Genomic DNA, 23,144 nt, shown 5'->3' on the forward strand with positions numbered 1-23,144 from the left:
TCACTATGTGCATTTATTACAGTTTACATAAATATTTACTGAAAATAAGCTATGAAAGAGATCCTGTTTTTATTTTCTATGCTCTGGAATATGCCAATGAACAGGACCATTGAGGTCCCTGGACAAGAAAGAGAGGAGACAGGGATGGAGGGGCAAGGGTAGGAGAGGGTTTGAGATTAAGGATCTTCTCATGAGATCTACTGTACTATATAGTGTCTATATTTAACAATTTGGTATTATAAATTTAGATATCTTTGAAAAGGAGAGATCCCAGGCAGTGTTTTTATCATAGAAGAAAGTAGAGGAAAAGGAAGCAGGAGGAAATGTTTGCAGGAAATGAATATCTTATTACCTTGTTTGTAGTGATGTAGTGTTTGTATACATTAAATATGTCCAGTTTATAATGTACCTCAATAAAGCTGTTTTTAAAAATACAAAAATACCAAAAGAAAAGTCTCTTTTGTGAAATGTTCAACTCTTTTGCATCATTTTCCATGAATTTTCTTTTTCATGTTGATTCTAAGGAGTTTTTTATTCTAGACACTATTCCTCTTTTTTTATTCTCTATTTTTGCATAGTATTGGATTTTTTTTTTTAAGTTTATAATGGTCTTTATTATCCATGAATGAGTGAGATCATGTGGTATTTTTCCTTCATTGACTGGCTTATTTCACTTAGCATAATGCTCTCCAGTTCCATCCATGCCATTGCAAATGGTAAGAGTTCCTTCTTTTTTACAGCAGCATAGTATTCCATCATGTAGATGTACCACAGTTTTCTAATCCATTCATCTACTGATGGAAACTTAGGTTGTTTCCAGATGGATATTTTTTTCTTAAAGACTTTATAAAACTAATGGTAAAAGTTTATAGTGTTCATTGTAGAAGGGCTTTTTCTTTCTTCTAAGTCAGTTTTGGGAATTTATATTTTTCTAGGAATTCATCTATATTTTATAATGTATTAGCTTAAAGTTTTCTAAAATATAAAATTATAGCTAAAAATTCCCATCTGTACATCTTTGGTTGTACCCCATGAGTTTTTATATGTAGTATTATTTCTGTGTGATTCTAAATATTTTCTAATTTCTGTTATGATTTCTTCTTTGACCCATGAATTACTTAAAATTTTTCTTATTTCCACATGTATTGATTTTTTTTCTATGATCCTTTTGTTAGTGATTTCTAATTCATTAATTTGTGGTTAGAAGAGTATTTTGTTAAGTGAAACAAGCCAGTCAGAGAAAGACAAGATTCACATGATCTCACTCATATGTGGAATCTAATGAACAAAATAAACTGTTGAACAAAATAGATCCAGAGACAAAGAAGCATGGAACAAACTGATGAATCTCAGAAGGAAGGAGCAGGTGGGTGGGTGGGTGGGTGAGTGGGAAGAGATTAACCAAAAAACTATGCATATATGCATCAACCATGGCCCTAGACAATAGGGTGGTGAAGGCCTGGGGCGAGGCTTGGAGGCAGGCTGTAGAGGGTCAGTCAGGGGAAAAAGGGGGACATTTGTAATACTTTCAACAATAAACATTTTTTTAAAAGAAAGAAAATCCCTAGCTGGTTTTGCTCAGTGGATAGAGTGTTGGCCTGCAGACTGAAGGGTCCTGGGTTCAATTGTGGTTAAGGGCACATGCCAGGTTGTGGGCTCAATCTCCAGTAGAGGTCATGCAGGAGGCAGCCAATCAATGATTCTCTCTCATCATTGATATTTCTATCTCCCTCTCCCTTTCCCTTCCTCTCTGAAATCAATAAAAATGTATTTTTAAAAAGAAAGAAAACATGCTCTGTATGATTTAATTTTTTTCCTATTTTATTTTTTATTTTATTTTTTTATTTATATATATTTTTTATTGTTGACAGTATTACAGATATCTCCCATTTCCTCCCCCCCATCCCCTCTCCTCCCTGCCCTTAGCCACCCACCCCCACGTCTTCACCATCCTATTGCCCGTGTCCATGGGCTATGCATATAAGTATGTAAGTTCTTTGGTAATATTTTAAATTTGTTTAGATTTCCATTATGTATCAATTTTTATAAATAACCCATCTGTTTTTAAAAAAGTATATTCATCAGTTCTTGGATGTCCTATATGTGACCATTGGATCAAATTTGTTAATATGTTGCTCAAAATTTTCCCTCTCCTTGTTGGTTTTGTTGTTAGCGAATTATATTACTTACTGAGACAGAGGTGTTAAAATCTCCCACTGTGGCCACACAGTTGTTTCCTTTTCTTCACAGTTCCAGCAATTCTGCATTACTTACTTTGAAACTGTATTATTTGGAGCATCAAATTTTAAATTGTTATATTATTCAAGAGATTGAACATGGTGTCTTTATGTCTAGTAAGGCTTTTTTGTCTTAAAGTCTATTTTTTAATAAATTAATACAGCTGCATTTGTTTTATGAAAATTTGCCTGATTTATCTTTTTCCATCTTTTTCATTCCAACCTTTATTTGCCATCTCCACTGCTTTTTACATGATTCCATAATACTACTACCACTATAGTGTTCTAATTATAGTTTTAGCTTCAAAACTAAGATTATTCACATATCAAAAGAAACAGGAAACAGAACTGACATCTCTGGAATTATGGTTTGTGGTTTTGAATATCATTGGTTTCCCATGGTAAGCCCTATTCTTTCTCTAAAGAACAGTTCTTGTTTTCACTGAGCTCATGGGCTATGCTGGAAAAACATACATGTGTGGGTGGGTGCCAGGGCAGGAAGAGGGAAGATGCGGCCAGGAGAGGTAGAGGTTCGTAAATGATGCTCAGTGTAGGGTGGATATGGCGAATCCAAATGCCTTCAAGGGCCAAACAGCTAACTTAAGCAATCACACAGATGGGAGGGAACTGTCTGGACTAGGGATCACTTGCCCTTCTAACTGTCCTTGATCAATTTTTTCCCTATTTGAATGTTGCCAGATATTTTTCAGGAGAAACTTAAATCTAGATTTGGGTGGGAAATCTACTGATTTTGAAAATTAGCAGCTAATTCTTCTTCTTCTTTTTTTTAATTCTATGCAGGTCAAATAAATCACATCTGTTACCTTCATTTGCAAACATTCAGCTCCACCTACAAATCCTGGAAGAGATTTCATGTAGGAGGAAGAAAACAACTAAAAACGTCCTCCAGCCCTGAGAATCTTCCCAAATGGGCTAACCCACTCCTCTTCACAAAGAGAAATTCCTCCCAAGAAACATAAACCGAATTCATGTCCTAGTTCTTGAGAAATGGGTTTTTTAGATCCTTGGCCTGGTCACCTGCCACAAGCAGCATCATACGCTGGCTGTCCCCAGGTAGAAACAGGAAGTCATAGGAAGCAAGAGTGGGGCTCACCCATGAAGGGTTATCAAAAAGTTTCTACCAAAGCAAAATCCAGAACTTTGTCTGGGGCCCCTGTTGGCAATCCTATGCCAATGTCCAAATTTGAAATAAGCTCACTAACTTCAGTCTGAGAAAAAAAATGTTGTGTGTTTGGGGAGGAGGCGGGAGGAGGGCGGTATAGAAGCCAATCTTAGAAAAAAATATTTTTTTTTAAAAAAAGAGAAGGAAAAGACAAGATGTCTCCTCAAAAAAATATTACATGTATGTGTGTATATGGGTATCTATGCAGGCATATGCACATGAAAGTCCTTAATTCTTCTGCTCATTTGTTATTATTTCAAAAGAATAAAATATTGGTGAAATATCTCTAAGCGATCTACACTCAGTACCACCAAGAGGAGGTGGTTCAATGACTAGCCAAACAAAGTGTTCTTTAAAAACAAAAAAAACAAGCTTTGAGTCCCTGCTACTTATAGTATATGTTATTTTATATGGTGCTTAAAACAAAACTAAGAAGTATTTTCAAGAAACCAAGATGGCGGCATAGGTTAACGCAGGAGATTGCTGCCTCGAACAACCACTTTAAAAAACAACTAAAAGATGGAACGGACATCATCCTGAACCACAGGAAGGCTGGCTGAGTGGAAATTCTACAACTAGGAGGAAAGAGAATATCATACCCAGACTCAGAGGAGGCGCAGTGCTGAAGTGAAATACTGAGGTGCGGAGTGCGCGCGCGGAGCGGGCTGGCAGCGGAGGGCGCGGTTGTTGTTTTCAATCAGGAGGGAGTTTCAGACTCTGAGCTCCAAATCCAGGCGAGTCTCTAGGGATCCAGACTCAAACGGGAGAAGCGGGACAGTCTGGCTTTGGTCGGAACTCTTTCTCTCCGAGGTTTGCAGTGGTTGCTGGGACTCTGTGAGGCAGAGCCCCTAGGGACGGAACTGAGAGCAGCCATAACTGCTCGCTCAGCCCGCCCTGTAGATCCCCAGGGACCTGCCCCGCCCAAGCCCTGCACAGAGCCATTTGCTGGATAGCCTCAGGCAAACGCTAGATTAGCACCGCCCTAGAGATCCAGCACAGAAGCTCTCCCACTGCAGACACAGCGGACTCTCATAGCCAGTTAGCCTGGAGGTCAAATCACCACCGGCATTGCCGACAACAATCAAGGCTTAACTACAAGACTGCGCACAAAGACCACTAGGGGGTGCACCAAGAAAAGATAAAAAAAAAATGCGGAGACAAAGAAACAGGACGCAAATGTCAGAAATGGAAGATATAGAGCTCAAAACCACACTTTTAAGGTCTCTCAAGAACTGTCTAGAAGCCGCCAATAAATGTAGTGAGATCCTCAAGAAATCTAATGAGACCCTCAATGTTGTGATAAAGAACCAACTAGAAATTAAGCATACACTGACTGAAATAAAGAATATTATACAGACACCCAACAGCAGACCAGAGGAGCGCAAGAATCAAGTCAAAGATTCAAAATGCGAAGAAGCAAAAAACACCCAACTGGAAAAGCAAAATGAAAAAAGAATCCGAAAATATGAAGATAGTGTAAGGAGCCTCTGGGACAGCTTCAAGCGTACCAACATCAGAATTATAGTGGTGCCAGAAGATGAGAGAGAGCAAGATATTGAAAACCTATTTGAAGAAATAATGACAGAAAACTTCCCCCACCTGGTGAAAGAAATAGACTTACAGGTCCAGGAAGCGCAGAGAACCCCAAACAAAAGGAATCCAAAGAGGACCACACCAAGACACATCATAATTAAAATGCCAAGAGCAAAAGACAAAGAGAGAATCTTAAAAGCAGCAAGAGAAAGAAACTCAGTTACCTACAAGGGAATAACCATACGACTGTCAGCTGATTTCTCAAAAGAAACTTTGCAGGCCAGAAGGGAATGGCAAGAAATATTCAAAGTGATGAATACCAAGAACCTACAACCAAGATTACTTTACCCAGCAAAGCTATCATTCAGAACTGAAGGTCAGATAAAGAGCTTCACAGATAAGGAAAAGCTAAAGGAGTTCATCACCACCAAACCAGGATTATATGAAATGCTGAAAGGTATCCTTTAAGAAGAGGAAAAAGAAGAAAAAGGTAAAGATACAAATTATGAACAACAAACATACATCTATCAACAAGTGAATCTAAGAATCAAGTGAATAAATAATCTGGTGATCATAATAGAATCAGGGACATAGAAAGGGAATGGACTGACTATTCTTGGGGGGGAAAGGGGTGTGGGAGATGCGGGAAGAGACTGGACAAAAATCGTGCACCTATGGATGAGGACAGTGGGTGGGGAGTGAGGGCGAGGGTGGGGCGGGAACTGGGAGGAGGGGAGTTATGGGGGGGGGAAAGAGGAACAAATGTAATAATCTGAACAATAAAGATTTAATTTTAAAAAAAAGAAGTATTTTCGTCTTATAGTGAGTAGGCTGAAAAAACTGAAGCACAAAAAAGATAAATCACTTGCCAAGGTCGCAGATTTAATAAGTGTTCGTTGCCAGGATTCAAAACAGGGTCTTCTGTGTGGAAATCCTGTGCTTTGTGCTCTGGCACACCTCCTTTGGCTGACAATCAGATGAGAACCTCAGCTCCAGCACCGAATTCTTAAATAGCCAAGACTCCTGACCAAGTGTGGGAGCTGGGCAATGCCCATGTCAAAGATTCAAAACTGCGTGAAGTCAGAAATGAGCAGCAGGACTCACAGTGTGTAGCAAAGGCAGGAAGGACCACTGGAAGATTAAAGCCTGAGTTTTAAAACCCTGTGATTTCTCACCTTCCCCACAACCCAATGCCCCTCCCCTTCTCTCCACACACAGACCAAGCACCCACATTACTTCTTCAAACATAAAAGACATTTTATCCCAAATTCAAAGAGACTACTTTTCTATTTCCCTTCATTTTAATTTCCTTTCCAGAACCCAACCACCCATGTAATCACTTTAGCTTGGTAGATTTCTACTTTAGATGATATTATTTTACTATCCTTCTTCTTATGTTTTTAGTATGTAGTATTAAGACAGGTAAGTCAATATGTATTGCCTTAGATAAAGAAAACATGCTCCTTGTATACATTAGAACATCTTAAATAACAAAAATGTTCTATATGCTTTTATCATAGTTTCACTTAACAAAATTGCATTTACACCTACTTGGAAACACTGATCACATAAAGCAAATATTCATAGCATGCTATTCTGTCACATCTTTCGACTGGTCATATGATAATTGCATTGAATTAGTTGTACAAGAAAATTCAGTGTTTTCTTCTGGATAAAAATAAATAAATAAATAATGAACAAGAGGGTGGGTAATTAAATTAATTCTCATTCTCTTCAATATGCACAATATAACATTTCACAGGGAATTGTGATAAAGGAGATTTCACTGGAAAAAGAAAATCCATAATTCATATGCCATCTCTCTCGTCAATTCTCACATTGACCCTTCAGAGCAAAGCCCGTAATTGTTCTTCAGTATTTTCATTATCAAAGGTTTATTTTATAAATAAAAATTATATATGCATAACCCATATCCCAACATAGGAAAATTTAACTTATTCTTGAGCTTTGTTAGAGGTTTGAGGATCCATTCTGAAGTAAACAGCTCTCCCCTCTTATTCTGATATCAGGCCCACCTTGGTCACAACTGCTCTGTATTTCAGAATTCAAAAGGGTGGTGATAAAATACTTGAGAGTAAAGACATTGTCTTATTTGCTTCAATCAGTATCTACCACAATGCCCTGAAATAAATTATGGAAGAAAAAGAGAGAGCACATGAAAACTATAAACTCCTAGGTACTTACAAAGAAAATTAAGATTTAAGTATAGATTTTCTCTGCCCATGGCTCAAACCTACCTTTGCAGAGAGCTCCCATTTTCATCAGGAAGGTACTAGAGAAAACAGAATCATTTACATTTAACTGAGAATTCATTCAATAATTGCTATAAAATATGTCTTCAAAAATACATGTTTATGATATCTTTAGCAAATGCATTGGTGCAAATAGTACGTATTAGAATTCTTTGCAAAAGAAAACCATTCAGTTTTTCCAACTTGATTTATGTTCTAACTTGTCCTCTTTAAGAGCAGTTAATGTTATATGAGGAGGTCAATGATTATAAAAGGAGTTATGTTTTCTAATTTCATAATAGAAAAACTCATGAAGTGCTTTTATAAAGAACATTTTTTAAAATCTCTAACAGTTTGTTTCATCCATATTTCTAGGATCTTTGACCAAAGCCAAAAATCCATTAGCTTTTCTTGAAACATTTCACTGGACATCACAACTTTATGGAAATAGACTTCCCCAAGGGCCCACATTATCCTCAGTGATACCTATAAAACAGAGCCTCATAATTAACGAACTGGCCCCAGTGAATCCCAAATAACAACAGAGGAAGTGTAGGTGAAGGCTGACAGTGTTCTGCTATTGGCCAAAGAGAATAGGATGTCACAATTGTATTTTCCCACTTCAGTTCATAATCATAGTAATCTGTAACTCATACCAATAGCCATTCCATAGAGTGTAATCCAATTCTAAGGTATCCTGTACAACACAATTTATGTTGATAAAATACAGTGGGTCTATCTCTCTCATAGAAACTGGAAAGTGGAGTGAAATGATGAAATTATAAATGTTCAATATATAGCAGATAATATTCTCTCTCCTTCCTGGGATATTGAGTCTTCCAGGTTACTTGTTCACAAGCGTTTTGTCCCATGTCTGCGACCTCCTTCAGGAGATCAAATGATCCTGCTATTCACCTACTCTTCTGGTCCCTACTTGCCCAAACAGTCAGGATTCAGTAAAATAAATGGATCATAAATGAGATACCAAATGAAAAATATCAAGTAAATTAACAATTCATTTCCCGGGTCGGGGGGACTAAAAACACTGACACTGATATACTAGAATAACTAACAACCTGTCCAAGGACCACAGGATAGATTCTTTTATAGACTATATTAGTCTCCTATAACTGTGTAACAAATCACCACAAACATGGTGGCTTGAAACAACAGTAATTCACTCAGTCCAGAGGCCAGATGTCCATAATCAGTTTCACTGGGCTGAAATTAAAGTGCTGGCAGGGCCACATTTCCTCCACAGACCCTAGGAAAATCCTGTCCTTGCCAATTCCTGTTTCTGGTGGTTGCAGCATTCCTTGCCCTGTGGCCAGTCTCTGCCTCTGTGGTCACAGGCCTACTCCTCTTCTGTCTGTGCTCAAATCTCCCTCTGCCTCTCTCTTATCCTGGCATTTTGGGGCCCCCAAGATAATCCAAATAATCTCATCTCAAAATCCTTAACTCAATCAACATCTGCAAAGATACTTTTATCATACTTACAGGGCCCAGGAATTCAGATGGAGATATTTCTGAGGGAGGTGGGGCAGAGGGAAGCATTTTTCAGCCTACCACACAAACCAAAACCACAGTCCAAGAATTAAACATAAGCAAAGGAAATGGTGAAAAGAATTCCAAGTTTTCCACAGAGCTTACACAATGTCCTTCTCATGCCATGACTGTCCAGTGTCACGTTCAGGGTCTCAGTCACAGTGATGTTTATGGATTAATGGATTATCTGCCTTTAGCCAACCACTGGCCAATTAAGAAGCTGGTTCCTCTACCATTTATTTAATAATAAAAATATTTATAATAGTGTCGCCAAAGGATTGGATGGGTGGAATTGAAACTGGATAACCTGTGAGTCTGGGCTCCCTGTCACAACTTGAGCCAATTAAGCAGAGACAGAGTTGAATCATATAGGAACGTTTATTTAAATGAAGCTGACGGTACAGGAGAGCAGTAGATTGTCCACAAAATCCTGCTGTCCCCTTCCCATAAGCCAGCTGCTTATATTGAGTAGAGAGTAGAACAGACAAAGATTGCATGGAAAAGTAGGAATTACAAGCATGGGGAAGTAGGCAAGATATAATGGTTATAGGTTATAGGCGATGCAGGCTGGGGCGGGCGGGGGGGGGGGGGGGGGGGCGCGCGGGTGTAAATGGCCGGCCCTCCGAGACCAGATTGGTTCAGCAACAAGGTTGCTCATCTTTCCATGATGACAGGCCATCCTCAGAAAAAGAAGAATGGATTGCATTCCTGTCCCAGGGCGGGCAACTCTCAGCCAGGTTAGAATGTGCTTTCTCTAATCCAAACAGAACAATCACGGTTAACAGAGCATGATTAATATTTTTTATAATTATAACTAGCCCCCGCTATTCTATTTCTGCCCCTAACATAATTACTCCGTCACCAGTGGGAACGGGGTCCTTGTGATATCATGAGAAAAGGAATTTTCTAAGACTGACATGGGAGAATGAGTGGTTTTTATTTACATGGAATTATATCCCTTAGTTTGCAAAGTACCATTGTCTTTAAGCCAGTCCTAGAAAATGTGCAGTGGGGGCTTTTAGCAGAACTGAAAGCAAGGCCAGTGTCCAGAGTTTCCTTTCCAGGGTGGAGCTGAGTCCAATGTAGCTTCAGGCCAGTTAAAGTCCATTAGTCCATTGTGTGGCGTCCACATGGCTATGGGCCATCTGGGAGAATACAGGGCATGTGAGCCCCACAAGCCAGAAGTGCGAGAGGGCCAAGAGCACCAAGAGCAAGAGAGAAAACTTCCTTTGTTCAGGACCTAAGTATCTCAGATTTCACACCCTTGCAGTCACCAGGCCTATTCTAGCCATTGACTTGTTCCCAGGTGTGACTGACAGGTGGGCATCCTCCCACATCATCCAGACCTTCCTGGGCACATGTCTAAACTGCCTTAGTCCAGTCTTTTCCCCCAGCCATCTGCAGGAAACAGACTTGGAGAATGTTAACTGCAGCGTCCTGGCAAAGCTGTATAAACGGCATGCCTAAATTATCTAGTCTCCCCTTTGCTCCTTTCCTGTTATCACACACCAGGTTATTGTCATGGTATCAATGGGTTGGGACAATATTCTTACCTGACTCTGGAGTAGGACACAACATATCCTCTGATTATCCTGCAAGGCTTTTTATCAAAGCATTTTAGGTTAAAAGTTGTCTGGAGACCAACAGTTTTGTTTTTTTTTGTTTTGTTCTGTTTTAATCATTCACAGGATATTGTCACTGACACAGTTACAAATAGGGAGGCGGGGTTTATTTCTAAAAAGAAAAAGAAAAAAATGTCAGGTGAATCTCCCAGAAAATATCAGTCTATCTTCTGGGTCGCTGGAGCTTGGCTTTCAGCTGCTAATGTATGTAAATGAGCCCATCCAGGGGCCCAGCTGTTGTATGTTGAAATGTGCTGATGAAACTAAATTGGGATTCTAGAGAACGCAAATCAAATTGCAAGCAAAATTACTGAAATACACCAGCCCTCCTTTGAAGCATTATAGGCCAACCCAAGAAAAATGACTAATGGCTACTAATACACAGTTCTGACAGGAATCATAAGCTAGGAAGGAAGTTGCATGTAAAATAATAATAAAGAATATTAAATTGCCACCAGGCCCTGCCAGAGACAAATGAAAATGGAACAGATTCTCACCACCAGTCATTTACTCAGTCTCTTCAAAGCCGTCCCAGGAATCTGCAGACAAAGAATGCTTTCACTCTCATTCTCTTTCTACTAGAAAGGAATGTTTTCTCCGGAAGGTTTCCAAACTGGAAAAGGCAGATAAAGGATACCCCTCTGAAAAGGCTGTGAGAGGCATCCTTCAGGCCAGTTCATCCAGGTGGGAAAACAAGCTGCCTTTACCAGCTACTTGTAGAGAATATTGGGCACTTTCTCCAAGATACTTCTGGTTTGATGGCTCTTCATTTCTTCTCTCATACTGTCATTCTCATTCTTACACCATCATACACCACCTAACAATGTTTTGGTTAATGGGACCTTATATACCATATACCACGGTGGTCCTATAACATTTTAATGAAGCTGAAGAAGTCCTATCACCTACTGACGTCACAGCCAACATGAGTTGCAGCGTAAAGCAATGCATTACTCATGTGTCTGTGCTGATGCTGGTGCAAACAAGCCTACTGCACTACCACTTGTATAAGAGTATAGCACATACAGTTACACACAGTACATGACTCATGATAATGATAATAAACGACTATGTTACTGTTTTATGTATTTACTAGAGGCCCGATGCAAGAAATTCATGCAAGGGGGTTGGCCCTCACAGCCTCAGCAGCTGCCTCAGCCCTCACAGTCAGCTGCGAGCCCTGGCTTCATCCAGAGGTCGTTCCACTCTTCGGCCCTCTGGTCTAATTAGCATATTATACTTTTATTATTATAGCCTAGAGGCCCAGTGCATAAAATTTGTGCACTGGGCAGGGGGGTGTTCCCTCACCCCAGCCTGCACTCTCCAATCTGGGACCCCTCAACTGCCCTCCCTCCCCTGTACATTAATAAGATGGTTAGCAGCATCCCTGATCTGTGCTCACCAGGTACCAGTAGCACCCTTCCCCTAGCTTGTCTCTAGACATTGCCATATGATCCCTGGGAAGGGGGAAGAATTTCCATTCCCCCACTCCATTGAAAACCACTGCTCTATTTGTCTAATCTCCCAAACTACTTCAGTGGAATTGGCTCCTCTGCCATCTGATATATATATTCCTCCTAGTTCCAATTTCACCCAAGTTTACAGCCTGTTACTCTGAGGCATCTTCTTCCTCCTGAGTTAGCAACCTTCAGCTTTGATTCAGCTTTCCAAATGATACCAGCCCCAATGCAGCTAACACAAATTTTTGTGTCTATTATTCTTAATCTTCCCATTACAGATGATAGCGTATGATTTCTCCATTACATACCTTTCTCCCATAAATACTGGCTTTATCTTATAAGCCCTGTAAGCACTAAGTTAATTTATATAACAATGAGGGTGTTAATAGAGAGCACATAGGCCAGAACCCTTCTTAACTTTAGAAATGTTAAGTTGGTTCCTAACTCTAAGCATACTTACCCTCCTGAACAAGTATTCATTTCTTACTCTCACTTGTGTAATGGGAATTATAATGTTCTTGCAAAGCCTTTTGAAATTCCAAATTGGGTGGAATTTCATTTCAATTCAATTTGAGTAGCAACTCTTAATTATTTGGGCTAATGGAGAGGGATGAAGCATCAAAAATAGAAAATTCACATAATACAAATTTAAGTACATAATGACACAAACACATATTCTCAAATTTTAAGAAATTAAAAGATCACCAAGAGTTATTAGACTGATTTTACTGCATGATTCATAACTCAACCGAATGAAGAATTGCTAATGTGTTTGAGCATTTACATCACTGGCATCACACATAAAAGGGGGTGACTTTCCATAGCTATTCATTATAATTAGAGGTGATTTCAGCGACACTTTTGGTAGGTTTACATAAGAATTTTTTATTCTCTTTATAACTTTCTATATTTCTCATGTTATCTTCATTAAACTCATATAATTTTTTTTTTAGGAAGGAAGAGGGAGAGAGCAGGAGAAGTAATGATGAGAGAGAATCATTGATAGGCTCCTGCACACCCCACACTGGTGATCCAGCCTGCAACCTGGACATATGCCCTGACTGGGAATCGAACCCATTCGTTACCTTCAAGTTACTAGGTCGACACTCAGCCACTGAGCCATACCAGCCAGGCTAAACTCATAGTACTTTTATTGTGATAAAATATACATAACATACAATTTACCATTTTAACTGTCTGTACTGCAACACCAAGTACATTCATATTGTTGTGTAGCCATCACCACCATTCATCTCCAGAACTTTTTCATCTTTTCCAACATTGACAATTTTTAGTAGATATTCCCTCCCTACTTTCTACTAATAATCTATTTAATGTTCTAAGTTAATTTCTTATAGCTCTTATTGAAATAAATGTAAAGTCTACCAAAATGATTGAAGGACAGCATCTGTACAGGTTTATGAATTCAACTTTCATATATAGAAAGAGAATTCTTCTCTTTTCATAGATATGCTTCATACATTCCCGCTATTCAATGCTTAACTAACCCTGTCCTTTCTTTATTCCTCAACAGCCCAGGGGAACTTAACATGTGCAAACAGCTTCTGGTTTCCTTGAATAGTACATAGACTACAGGGTTATTGATAAGACAAGTATGTCTTTGTATCTGCAAAATTAAATTTTTATTTTTAACAAATATATTTCACTTTGCTTTAAAAGATATTATGGACATTGGTTTAATTATATTAAGACAAAAGTATGCTCATCCAGTTGCTGTTTTTAAGCCTTTAGCTTTTACAATAGACTGTCTCTGGTTTAACAGATGCAAAATATTAACTACAAAGGAAGATAGGAGTTTCTTAAAGCTTTATTAGTAACGTTTATTTTAACTTCACTTAGTCCTGGCTTTATTAATAAACTTTATTTTAGCATCTCTTAGTCTGGTTTTATTAATAATGTTTATTTTAGCTGTATGTATTTCATAAAGACCATGGAAATTCTTTGGAATGTAGCATACTATCCAACAATCACAAAAGTTCAAACTTCGAAATTAAGAAAAACGTTTCTTCATTGTTTGGTTTTTTTATAAGAACTACAGATACTCTCATTTTCTGAGAGACAATGACTGAAGTTAATGGTGGTGATAATCATATCTCCAAGATCAATTTCCTTTTATAGTACTCTAGCCCTAGTTATAAAACTTCCCTATATAGAAGCGGCATGTCACATTTAAAGAGTAAGTTTCCCATAGTTCTTCACTATCGTGTGGGGCAAATTTAACTCAACTTTTTTAAAGAGACGGTGACTCCCTTCTCTCTGCTCTTTCTTGGCTAATGACAATTTCTGGTTAATTTCCTGTAGCTAAGTGAAAGCTAATATTGTCCTTTTAACTGGGCAGTCACTGATAGATTTATCAGTTACATCTTAGTTTATAAAATAGAGTGGGTTAAAGACAAAGGTCAAAAGTTTCGAGCTCAAGACTCTTTTCATCTGTTAGAATCAGAAACTAAAACAAAAGTATTGATTTCCCTTACTTTCCTCACATTGAGTAAAATCTAGAATTAAATTACATAAAACTTTATTGATAACTCTTCTAAGACTCTGGGAGAAGGAAACTACACATTATAGACAAGAAATAGAACAACAATATAATGAAGTTTCACTATTGTGAAACCTTGTTATAGTCACTTTGGCCTGTTCTAACAAAAATACCATAGACTGAGTGGCTTACATAACAAACAGTTATTCCACATAGTTCTGGAAGCTGGAAAGTCCAAGATCAAGGAGCTGGCAGATTCAGCATCTGATCAGGGGTCACTTTCTGATTCATGGATGGATGTCTTCTCTCTGTATCTACATGGAATAAGAAAAAAGAGATCTCTCTGGAGTCTCTCCTATAAGGGCACTAATTCCATTTAATAAGGGTTCCACCCTTATGACCTAAGGCCCCATGTCCAAGTACCATCACATTGGGGCTTAGAATTGCAACATATGAATTGGGGGGACGGGGGGGCGTGTTACATAAACATTCAACCTATAGTATTGCTGCTGTTTCTTGCACACATTTTAAAAGTAACATTCTCAGATCTAGTCGGCAAAACTTTGACCTAACAGCTGTGTTTCTGACATAAACTTGGAGAGAACTTATACTTTGAAAACACGTGGTTCTGAAACAAACACAGGGAAGCAGCCAAAATGCAGAGACAGAGAAACATGTCACAAATAAAAGAACAGAAGAAATCTCCAGAAAAAGAACTAAATGTAATGGAAGCAAGCAAACTAATAGGTACAGAGTTCAAAACAATGGTTATAAGGATACTCAAAGAACTAAATGAGACCTTCAAGGAACTTAGTGAGAATTTCAAGGAAATTAGTGAGACACGAAAAAGGACCAGTCAGAAATGAAGGATACATTAACTGAAATGAAGAGTAATTTACATCTTCTACTCTACCATTGGAATCAATGGTAGAGTAGAAGTCATCAAGAATCAAATCAGTGATTTGGAATGTGAGGAAACAAAAAAGACCCAATCAGAATAGCAAAAAGAAAAAAAGAATCCAAGTATATGGAGATAATGTAAGGAGCCTCTGGGACAATTTCAAAGGTACCAACATTCACTTCATGGGGATGCCAGAGGAGAAGAGAGGGAGCAAAAAATTGAAAACCTATTTCAAGAAGTAATGACAAAAAAATTTCCCATACCTGGTGAAAAGAATAGACAAGTCCAGGAGAGTACCAAACAAGATCAACTCAACGAGGTCCACATCATTAAAATGACAAAAGTTAAAGACAAAGACAGAATCTTAAAAGCAGCAAGAGAAAAGTGGTTAGTTACCTACAAGGGAGGACCCATCCGTAAGCTGATTTCTCAACAGAAATTTTGCAGGCCAGAGGGAGTTGCAAGAAATATCCAAAGCGATGAATAGCAAGGACCTACAACCAAGATTACTCTACCCAGCAAAGCTGTCATTTAGAATTGAGGGTCAGATAAAGAGTTTCATAGACAAGAAAAAGCTAAAAGAGTTCATTACCACCAAACTAATATTACATGAAATGTTGAAGGATCTTCTAGAGGAGGAGGAGGAGGAGGAGGAGGAGGAGGAGGAGGAGGAGGAGGAGGAGGAGAAGGAGGAGGAGGAGGAGGAGGAGGAGGAGGAGGAGGAGGAGGAGGAGGAGGAGGAGGAGGAGGAGGAAATATGAACAATAAAATGGCAATAAATACATACCTATCAACAACTGAATCTAAAAATCAAAATAAATGAATGAGGAATCCAATGAATAAAATAAACTGATAAATAAAATGGAATCAGTGGCATGGAAACATGGAACAGACTGAGAAATCTCAATGGAAATGAGGGAGGGAGGTGAGAAGAGATTAGCTAAAGAACTTATATGCATATATGCATTACCCATGAACACAGACAATAGAGTGGTGAAGGCCTGGGGATGGCAGGGGGTGGAGGACAATGAGGGGAAAAAATGGGGGGGCAGGTACATCTGTAATACTCTCAACAATAAAGAATAAATAAATAAATAAATAAATAAATAAATAAATAAATAAATAAATAAGAAAACATGTGGTTCTAAGCAGAAGAGAAAAAAAGAACATAGCAGCTAGTCTAAGGTCAGAACATCATTGCACAGATCATTTATTTTTTTTAATAGTCCTTGCTACTATCATTTTAAAAACCCACAACTCTCACCAGCAGAACATTTGGAACAGTATACTCTAGCATTTCAGGGAGATCAAATTTCTTTTCTACAGCTCTTAAGAGGCACCTCTTGAAATTTTCCAGTTAATATTTTCAAAACTCTGTAACAAATAACAGCCCCAGAGAAAAACCTATAATATGACTGTCAGTGAACTTGACTTCCATCATAAAATCAAAACATTGTCAAGCATTTCAGGCATTGAAGTAGCTACCACCTAATAACTATTTGGAAAAAAAAACCCAAATCAGTTTGTCTCATATCAATCTCTTTGACTTTCAAGTCAAAAAAAAGGATAGTCGTTTTTATGTATTTACTTATAAAACTGTAGTCACAATTCCTCCAAGAAATATATCTATAATAATAAAAGCATAATATGCTAATCAGACCAGACAACCTTCCGGATGAAGCCAGGGCTGCGAGGGAAGCCCCGGTCCCTGGTGCCTGCCGGCAGCTGGAGAGAAGCCCAGATCCCAGGTGCCTGCCAGTGGCTGGAGGGAAGCCCGGGTCTCGGGTGCTAGAAGGAAACCGGTGCCAGCAGCTGGGGGAAGGGAGGCCTACTCTTGCACAAATTTCATGCATTGGGCCTCTAGTTTATGTATAAAGAAGAAGTATTGATTCTTGGTAGTGTTACCAAAAAAAAAAGAGCAAATTTTAAGTTAGTTCTTTTTTCTTCCTAATACATAAAAAAAAGGATAAATTAACATGAGCATTCATTCATTCAACAAGTTTTTATTAATGATCTATTATTTGCTAGGCACTGTGTTGAGCTTTAAGGCAAATATAAAGAAACAGGCACTTTTCCCCTGCCTATGAATGTGCAAATAGATGTCAAAAATGAATGAAGTCCTAACCGGTTTGGCTCAGTGGATAGAGCGTTGGCCTGCAGACTGAAAGGTCCCAGGTTTGATTCCAGTCAAGGGGATGTACCTTGGTTGCGGACACATCCCCAGTGGGAGGTGTGCAGGAGGCAGCTGATCGATGTTTCTCTCTGATCGATGTTTCTAACTTTCTATCCCTCTCCCTTCCTCTCTGTAAAAAATCAATAATATATATTTTTTAAAAAATTGAATGAAGACTAAAACTAAGACCACGCCATAAAGTAGAAGCAAACAACCCAAGTCACCCAGGAGTCTAAATTCCTACTTTCATTTCCTTCAGGTTCCGCATTCTACCCTGTGATTTTTAGTCAATGCTTTCTAAGGAAGAAAGAAAAAGGTTGAACAAAAAGTTATTTCTTCCTTTTCCTTCTGTACACAGAAATGAGAGCTTGCTCTTGCTTTGGATTCTTCTCCTCACTCACCCAAAAAGTATTAGCATGGAGAATAATAATGAATTAATGAGGAATAATTTATAAATAACTTAAGAAATGTTATCAGTCACTATCATAAAGGAAAAGTCCAAAATCTAATTTTAAAATTTGCCATTATTATGCTTCACCCTTTTCACTTTGAAAAATGGGGGGAGGGGAATTGTTCTTAGTAATTATTAGGTGCATTTTTATTGATTGCAGGAGGAAAGATAATGGTCATAAAACTCCAAACATGAAAAAGGTATAAGGCCCAACAATACTGTTTTCTGTGATACCTGATTGTTCCAGAAATAAAGGCCCTTTAACTGGCAGTTCATAATTTTGCTCTCTGTTGTTTAAGGAAAGGAAAACACCTGAAAGGAGAGGGCTATGTCTCAAATATATTAGGGGCTCAATTAATGACTGTTGGAAGCTGAAAGAATGCATTGCTATTTCGGGATTCTTGATGCATTAGAACCAGTGCTCTATAAAGTACTTACGATTGACTAGGTCTCACTAAAGACTCCAAATGTCTCTTGATGAGATCTAAAGATTAACAGGAGAAAAGAGTTCCTCATTGAAACAAGGTGTTCCCTATATTATTGCAAACAAATATGACGGGCGTGTTTGGGCTGAGGTCTCCTCTCAGAGTCCCACAAGGAGGGGGAGACTTGAACCGGTTCGTGCAAGTAGGAGGCGCTTTCGGGATTAAAGAATAATGAAAGACAGACATAAAATAGATTAAAAGTGTGGGCTGGGTGTGGTACCAGCCCTCTGGAGGGACAGAACACACAGAGAGAGCCAGCTCTGAAAGCTGATTTATTATATACTTGAATTACAGGAAGTTACATCACATCAGGGTGGGCCTTTGACATCATGAGATCCATCCCCTTAACACTGGGCGGGAGAGTCAGACTGAGTGGCGTCCAGTCTTTGACTGGTCCCGCCCTCAGGGAGTGGCTCTGCCCTCCCCCTGAGTCCCAGCTGACATAAATTAAGCCCAGTGTATTCTAACGGCCATTAACAACAAATCTCAGGTAAAACTGCATGACAGGTTAGGGAAGTTTTCCATCATTATTTTTTAAAATAGATTTCAATTTCTTGCTCTCTTTTCCTCCTTCTGGCACCCCTATGATGCAAATGTTGGTACACTTGAAGTTGTCCCATAGCTCCTTACACTATTCTCATTTGGGAGGGGGGCCAGGGTTCTTTTTTCTTTCTGCTGTTTTGATTGGGTGTTTTTTGCTTCCTTATATTCCAAACTAGAGGCCCAATGCATGAAATTCACGCAAGAGTAGTCTTTCCTTCTCCTGGCTGCCAGCAGGCACCCAGGACCTGGGCTTTCCTCAGCCCTGGCTTCGTCCAGAAGATCGTCTGGAAGGACATCTGGAAGGATGTCCAGTCTAATTAGCATATAATGCTTTTTATTATTATAGATAACTATTTTGATTTTTGACTTCACCCACTTAACTGTTGATTCCCTGTAAATTATTCTTCATATTAGTTATTATGTCCTTCATTTCTGACTGGCTTATAGTATCCATGTTGTTGTTTTTTATGCTGTTGAAGTTTTCTCTCTAAGTTCATCTACTCTTCCCCTGAGTTCATTGAGCATCCTTACACGGTGTTTGGAACTCTGCATCTAGTTGATTGCTTGTCTCCATTTTGTTTAGTTATTTTTCTGGAGTTTTGTCCTGTTCTTTCACTTGAGACATGTTTCTTTGTCTCCTCATGTTGGCAGCTTTCCTGTATTTGTTTCTATGTATTAAGTAGAGATGCTATGTCTCCCAGGCTTATGTAGTAGGTGTAGGGTCCAGGGACACAACCTCCCTGTTTACCCAAGCTGGAGTCTCCAGGTGCACCTCCCTCTACATGATCTGTGTACACCCTTCTGTTGTAGTTGGGCATTGATTACTGTTGGCACATCAATGGGAGTGATGTACTCCAAAGTCCATTGGCTACAAGGACTGGCTGCAACCACAGTGGAGAATCAGCTTTATAGGAGCCCACCCCACAGAGCAGGACTTAATTCAGAGAGGTTCTGCTGCCCACTGAGTCCAGCCCTTGAGTCTGTCACTTGTAGAGGTGGCTGGGTGGTGTTTTGATGTGGTCTGAAGCTATCCACCAGGTGTGCTAGCTCTGGGCTGCCTGAGAGGTGCAAGCCAAGGTCAGCCATGGCCTATTATCTGCCCAGGACGATCTGAAATAAAACTATCTGCAGATGGCTGCTACTTGTGCTGGGCTTAGAGGTGTCCAGGAGAGGCCAGGCTGCTAACTAAGGCTGGCTGCTACTAGTGCTGGGCCTGGGGCCACTTGGTGAGAGGTACAGGGCAAGATGCTACTTGTTTGAGAGATTTTAGGAAAGTCTGAAGCATAAACCAAGACAGTCCATTCACATGGAAATACCACTGGAAATAGATTAGGTGGGCCCACAAGTTACTGGGGCAGGTCTCAGGAAATCACCAGGACAGGGTGAACAGGGTAAACTATGTTTATGGAGACTCAGATTTGGCACCTGCCAGCTCTGTGGAGGAGGACTCAGAAAGAAAACAATGGCCTCTTCCAGCACTTCCACCTGGGAGAAAGCTTCCCCTCCAGTTCTCACCTTATGCCAGACAATTCAATTATCCCCTGTATGTTACCAAACTCTTTCAAGCTGCTGCCCCAGCACTGGAACTCAGAGGGTGTAAGTCTGAGTAAGTCCATATGTGGGCCCTTTAAGAGGAACTGCCTGGGACTCCAGCAGCCCTTTGTCTCACTCAGTCTCAATACCAGCTGGTTTTTACAGCCAGAAGTTATGGTGACTTCTCTTCCTGGCACTGGAACCCTGGACTGGGATGCCTGGTGTTGGGCTGGGAACCCTCCCCCATCAGAGAAGACCTCCGCAACCAAGATATTCCTCCTAGTTTTTATCTGCCACATGTGTTGTGGGACCAGCCTGTTATGCCTCTATGCCCCTCCTACCAGTCTCAATGTGGCTTCTCCTTTATATCCTTAGGGGTAGGATTCTAGTTCAGCTAGATATCAGGCAATTCTGAATGATGGCTGCTCTGTAGTTTAGTTGTAATTTTGTTTTAAATATATTTTGTTGATCTTTTACAGAGAGGAAGGGAGATGGATAGAGAGTTAGAAACATCGATGAGAGAGAAACATCGATCAGCTGCCTCCTGCACACCCCCTACCGGGGATGTGCCCACAACCAAGGTACATGCCCTTGACCAGAATCAAACCTGGGACCTTTCAGTCCACAGGCTGATGCTCTGTCCACTGAGCCAACCAGTCAGGGCATTTAGTTGTAATTTTGATGTGGTCGTGGGAGGAGGAGAGTACCACATTTACCTGCACCACTATCTTGACCAAAAGCCCAAAACTATTCTTTTCTATGTTTTTAGGCATACAATTACCATTGTGTTACAATTGCCTACAGTATTCGGAATTGTGACATGCTGTACAGGTTTTCTAGCCCAGAAGCAATAGTCTGTACCAGTGGTCAGCAAACTGGGGCTCACGAGCCACTTGCGGATCTTTGGCCCCGAGTGTGGTTCTTCCACAAAATACCACGTGCGGGCGCACACGTACAGTGCGATGGAAACTTCGTGGCCCATGCGCAGAAGTCATGAGCTGCAGTTTGCCGAGCCGCAGTTTGCCAACCACTGGTCTATACCATGTAGCCTAGGTGTGTAGTAGTCTATACCATATAGGTTTGTGTAAGTGTGCTTTCTGATGTTTGCACAATGATAAAACCACCCATCTAGTAATGCATTTCCCAGAATATATCCCAGTCATTAAAAAGCACATGACTATAATTCCTCAACTCATATGTACAAATCTCAATTAGCCTGATATTCCAGAACAGTATACTCCATATTTATCCTAAAGATTCCCATCTCTTTCTAATTCTTCAAGAGGTGCCTCATTAAGAAGTATGGGATACATGCCCTAACCGATTTGGCTCAGTGGATAGAGCATCAGCCTGCAGACTGAAGGGCATGTACCTTGGTTGTGGGCACATCCCCAGTGGGGAGTGTGCAGAAGGCAGCTGGTCGAAGTTTCTCTCTCATCGATGTTTCTAACTATCTCTCTCCCTTCCTCTCTGTAAAAAAAATCAATAAAATATATTTTTAAAAAAAAGAAGTATGGGATACATTATGGCTCCTCTTTATATACTATACTAGTGACCTGGTGCACGAAATTCATGCACGGGGGGTGGGGGTTGGGGTGTCCCTCAGCCCAGACTGCACCCTCTCTAATCTGGTGCCCCTCGTAGGATGTCCGAATGCTGGTTTAGGCCTGATCCCACAGGCCTAACCAGCATTCGGACATCCCCCTTGCAATCCAGGACCGCTGGCTCCTAACTGCTAACCTGCCTGCCTGCCTGCCTGATCGCCCCTAACCACTCTGCCTGCTGGCCTCTCGCCCCCACTGTCCCCCTTGCTGGCCTGCTTGCCCCCAACTGCCCCCCCCACTGGCCTGCTCACCCTCAACTGCCCTCCCCTCCTGGCCTGATCGCCCCTAACCACCTCTGCCTCCGCCCCGCCACCATGGCTTTCTCCGGACGGACATCCAGAAGGTCTCCTGGTCTAATTAGCATATTACCCTTTTATTAGTGTAGATTCCTAAAAAACAAGTGTTGGCCATAATTATTTTTTAAAAAACTAGAATAGAAATGGAAGGAGGAGGAATTTCAGAAATAGAAAAAAAGGGAGGTGGACTTTTCCTCAATATTAAATTTATATAAAACTTCATACTTGTATACCTAAAATGATTCTAGAGTTTTTTCATAGCACCATCTTCCCCATTCCCTTGAGAACTGCAAGTGAATCCTAGTTTCCATAGCCCCTAAAGAAAAAAGTACCTCCAGGTGATTTCTCTCTTAGAACAACTTCATCCAAAAAGAAAGCCTGAGATATACTAGCATATATGTAAAAAGATATTCAATACAGTACGCTTTGGAGAACCAAAATACCTGGAAACTTGAACACCTATCAAGAAAGGACTGGTAAGACAAATTACAGCACATCTGAAATGGCATGTCATGAGGAGTATCATGCAGCCATCAAATAAAAGGAGGTAGATCATTGCTATGTGTTCATGAATGTGTATGACAGGAAAACTTGTCCCCTTTGCCCTTCTACGTTCTTTGGCTGATCTAATAATTAAATTGACATAAGACATTAATAAGAGGAAAGAGCTCTCTCTGCTAATAGCTTTCTTCCTATAGGCCCCTTGTCTAAATTATGTCAGGCAATTAAGGGAGAGGTAAGAAGCTCTTCTTGAGTCTGTTGGGTCTCAACTGTCTTCAGCTCAAAATAATCCACATGCCAAAGTGTATATTATGAAACAGACTGC

General features: G+C 39.9%; 1 protein-coding gene and 1 long non-coding RNA gene across 8 annotated transcripts in view; both read right to left on the minus strand.

Annotated features, from left to right (window-relative positions):
• The window catches only part of KCTD12 (potassium channel tetramerization domain containing 12), a 45,791-nt gene that overhangs the window by 15,375 nt on the left and 7,272 nt on the right, over nt 1–23,144 (minus strand). The window contains exons 2-3 of one of the 7 annotated variants that reach the window (XM_059684865.1): nt 7,212–7,246; nt 5,945–6,084 (exon numbers count right to left, since the gene is read on the minus strand). The exons of 2 other annotated variants lie outside the window; for them this stretch is intronic. In XM_059684865.1, coding sequence (XP_059540848.1) covers nt 5,960–6,084; nt 7,212–7,246 — 160 coding nt within the window. In that variant the 3' untranslated portion in view covers nt 5,945–5,959. Of the gene's footprint in view, nt 1–5,944; nt 6,085–7,211; nt 7,247–9,355; nt 9,505–10,303; nt 10,485–14,524; nt 14,647–23,144 lie in introns of those variants that run through there. 4 more of the 7 variants (XR_009451351.1, XM_059684862.1, XM_059684867.1 and 1 more) reach the window with 4 other exon arrangements.
• On the minus strand, nt 15,945–22,167 carry LOC132228450 (uncharacterized). Its single transcript, XR_009451350.1, has 3 exons — nt 21,975–22,167; nt 17,596–20,636; nt 15,945–17,353 (listed from the first exon to the last, which is right to left on the minus strand). It is a non-coding gene; the product is annotated as an uncharacterized LOC132228450 (long non-coding RNA).

Source organism: Myotis daubentonii, chromosome 2 (assembly GCF_963259705.1).
Source record: "Myotis daubentonii chromosome 2, mMyoDau2.1, whole genome shotgun sequence".
In the NCBI taxonomy this organism is placed as follows: Eukaryota; Metazoa; Chordata; class Mammalia; order Chiroptera; family Vespertilionidae; genus Myotis; species Myotis daubentonii.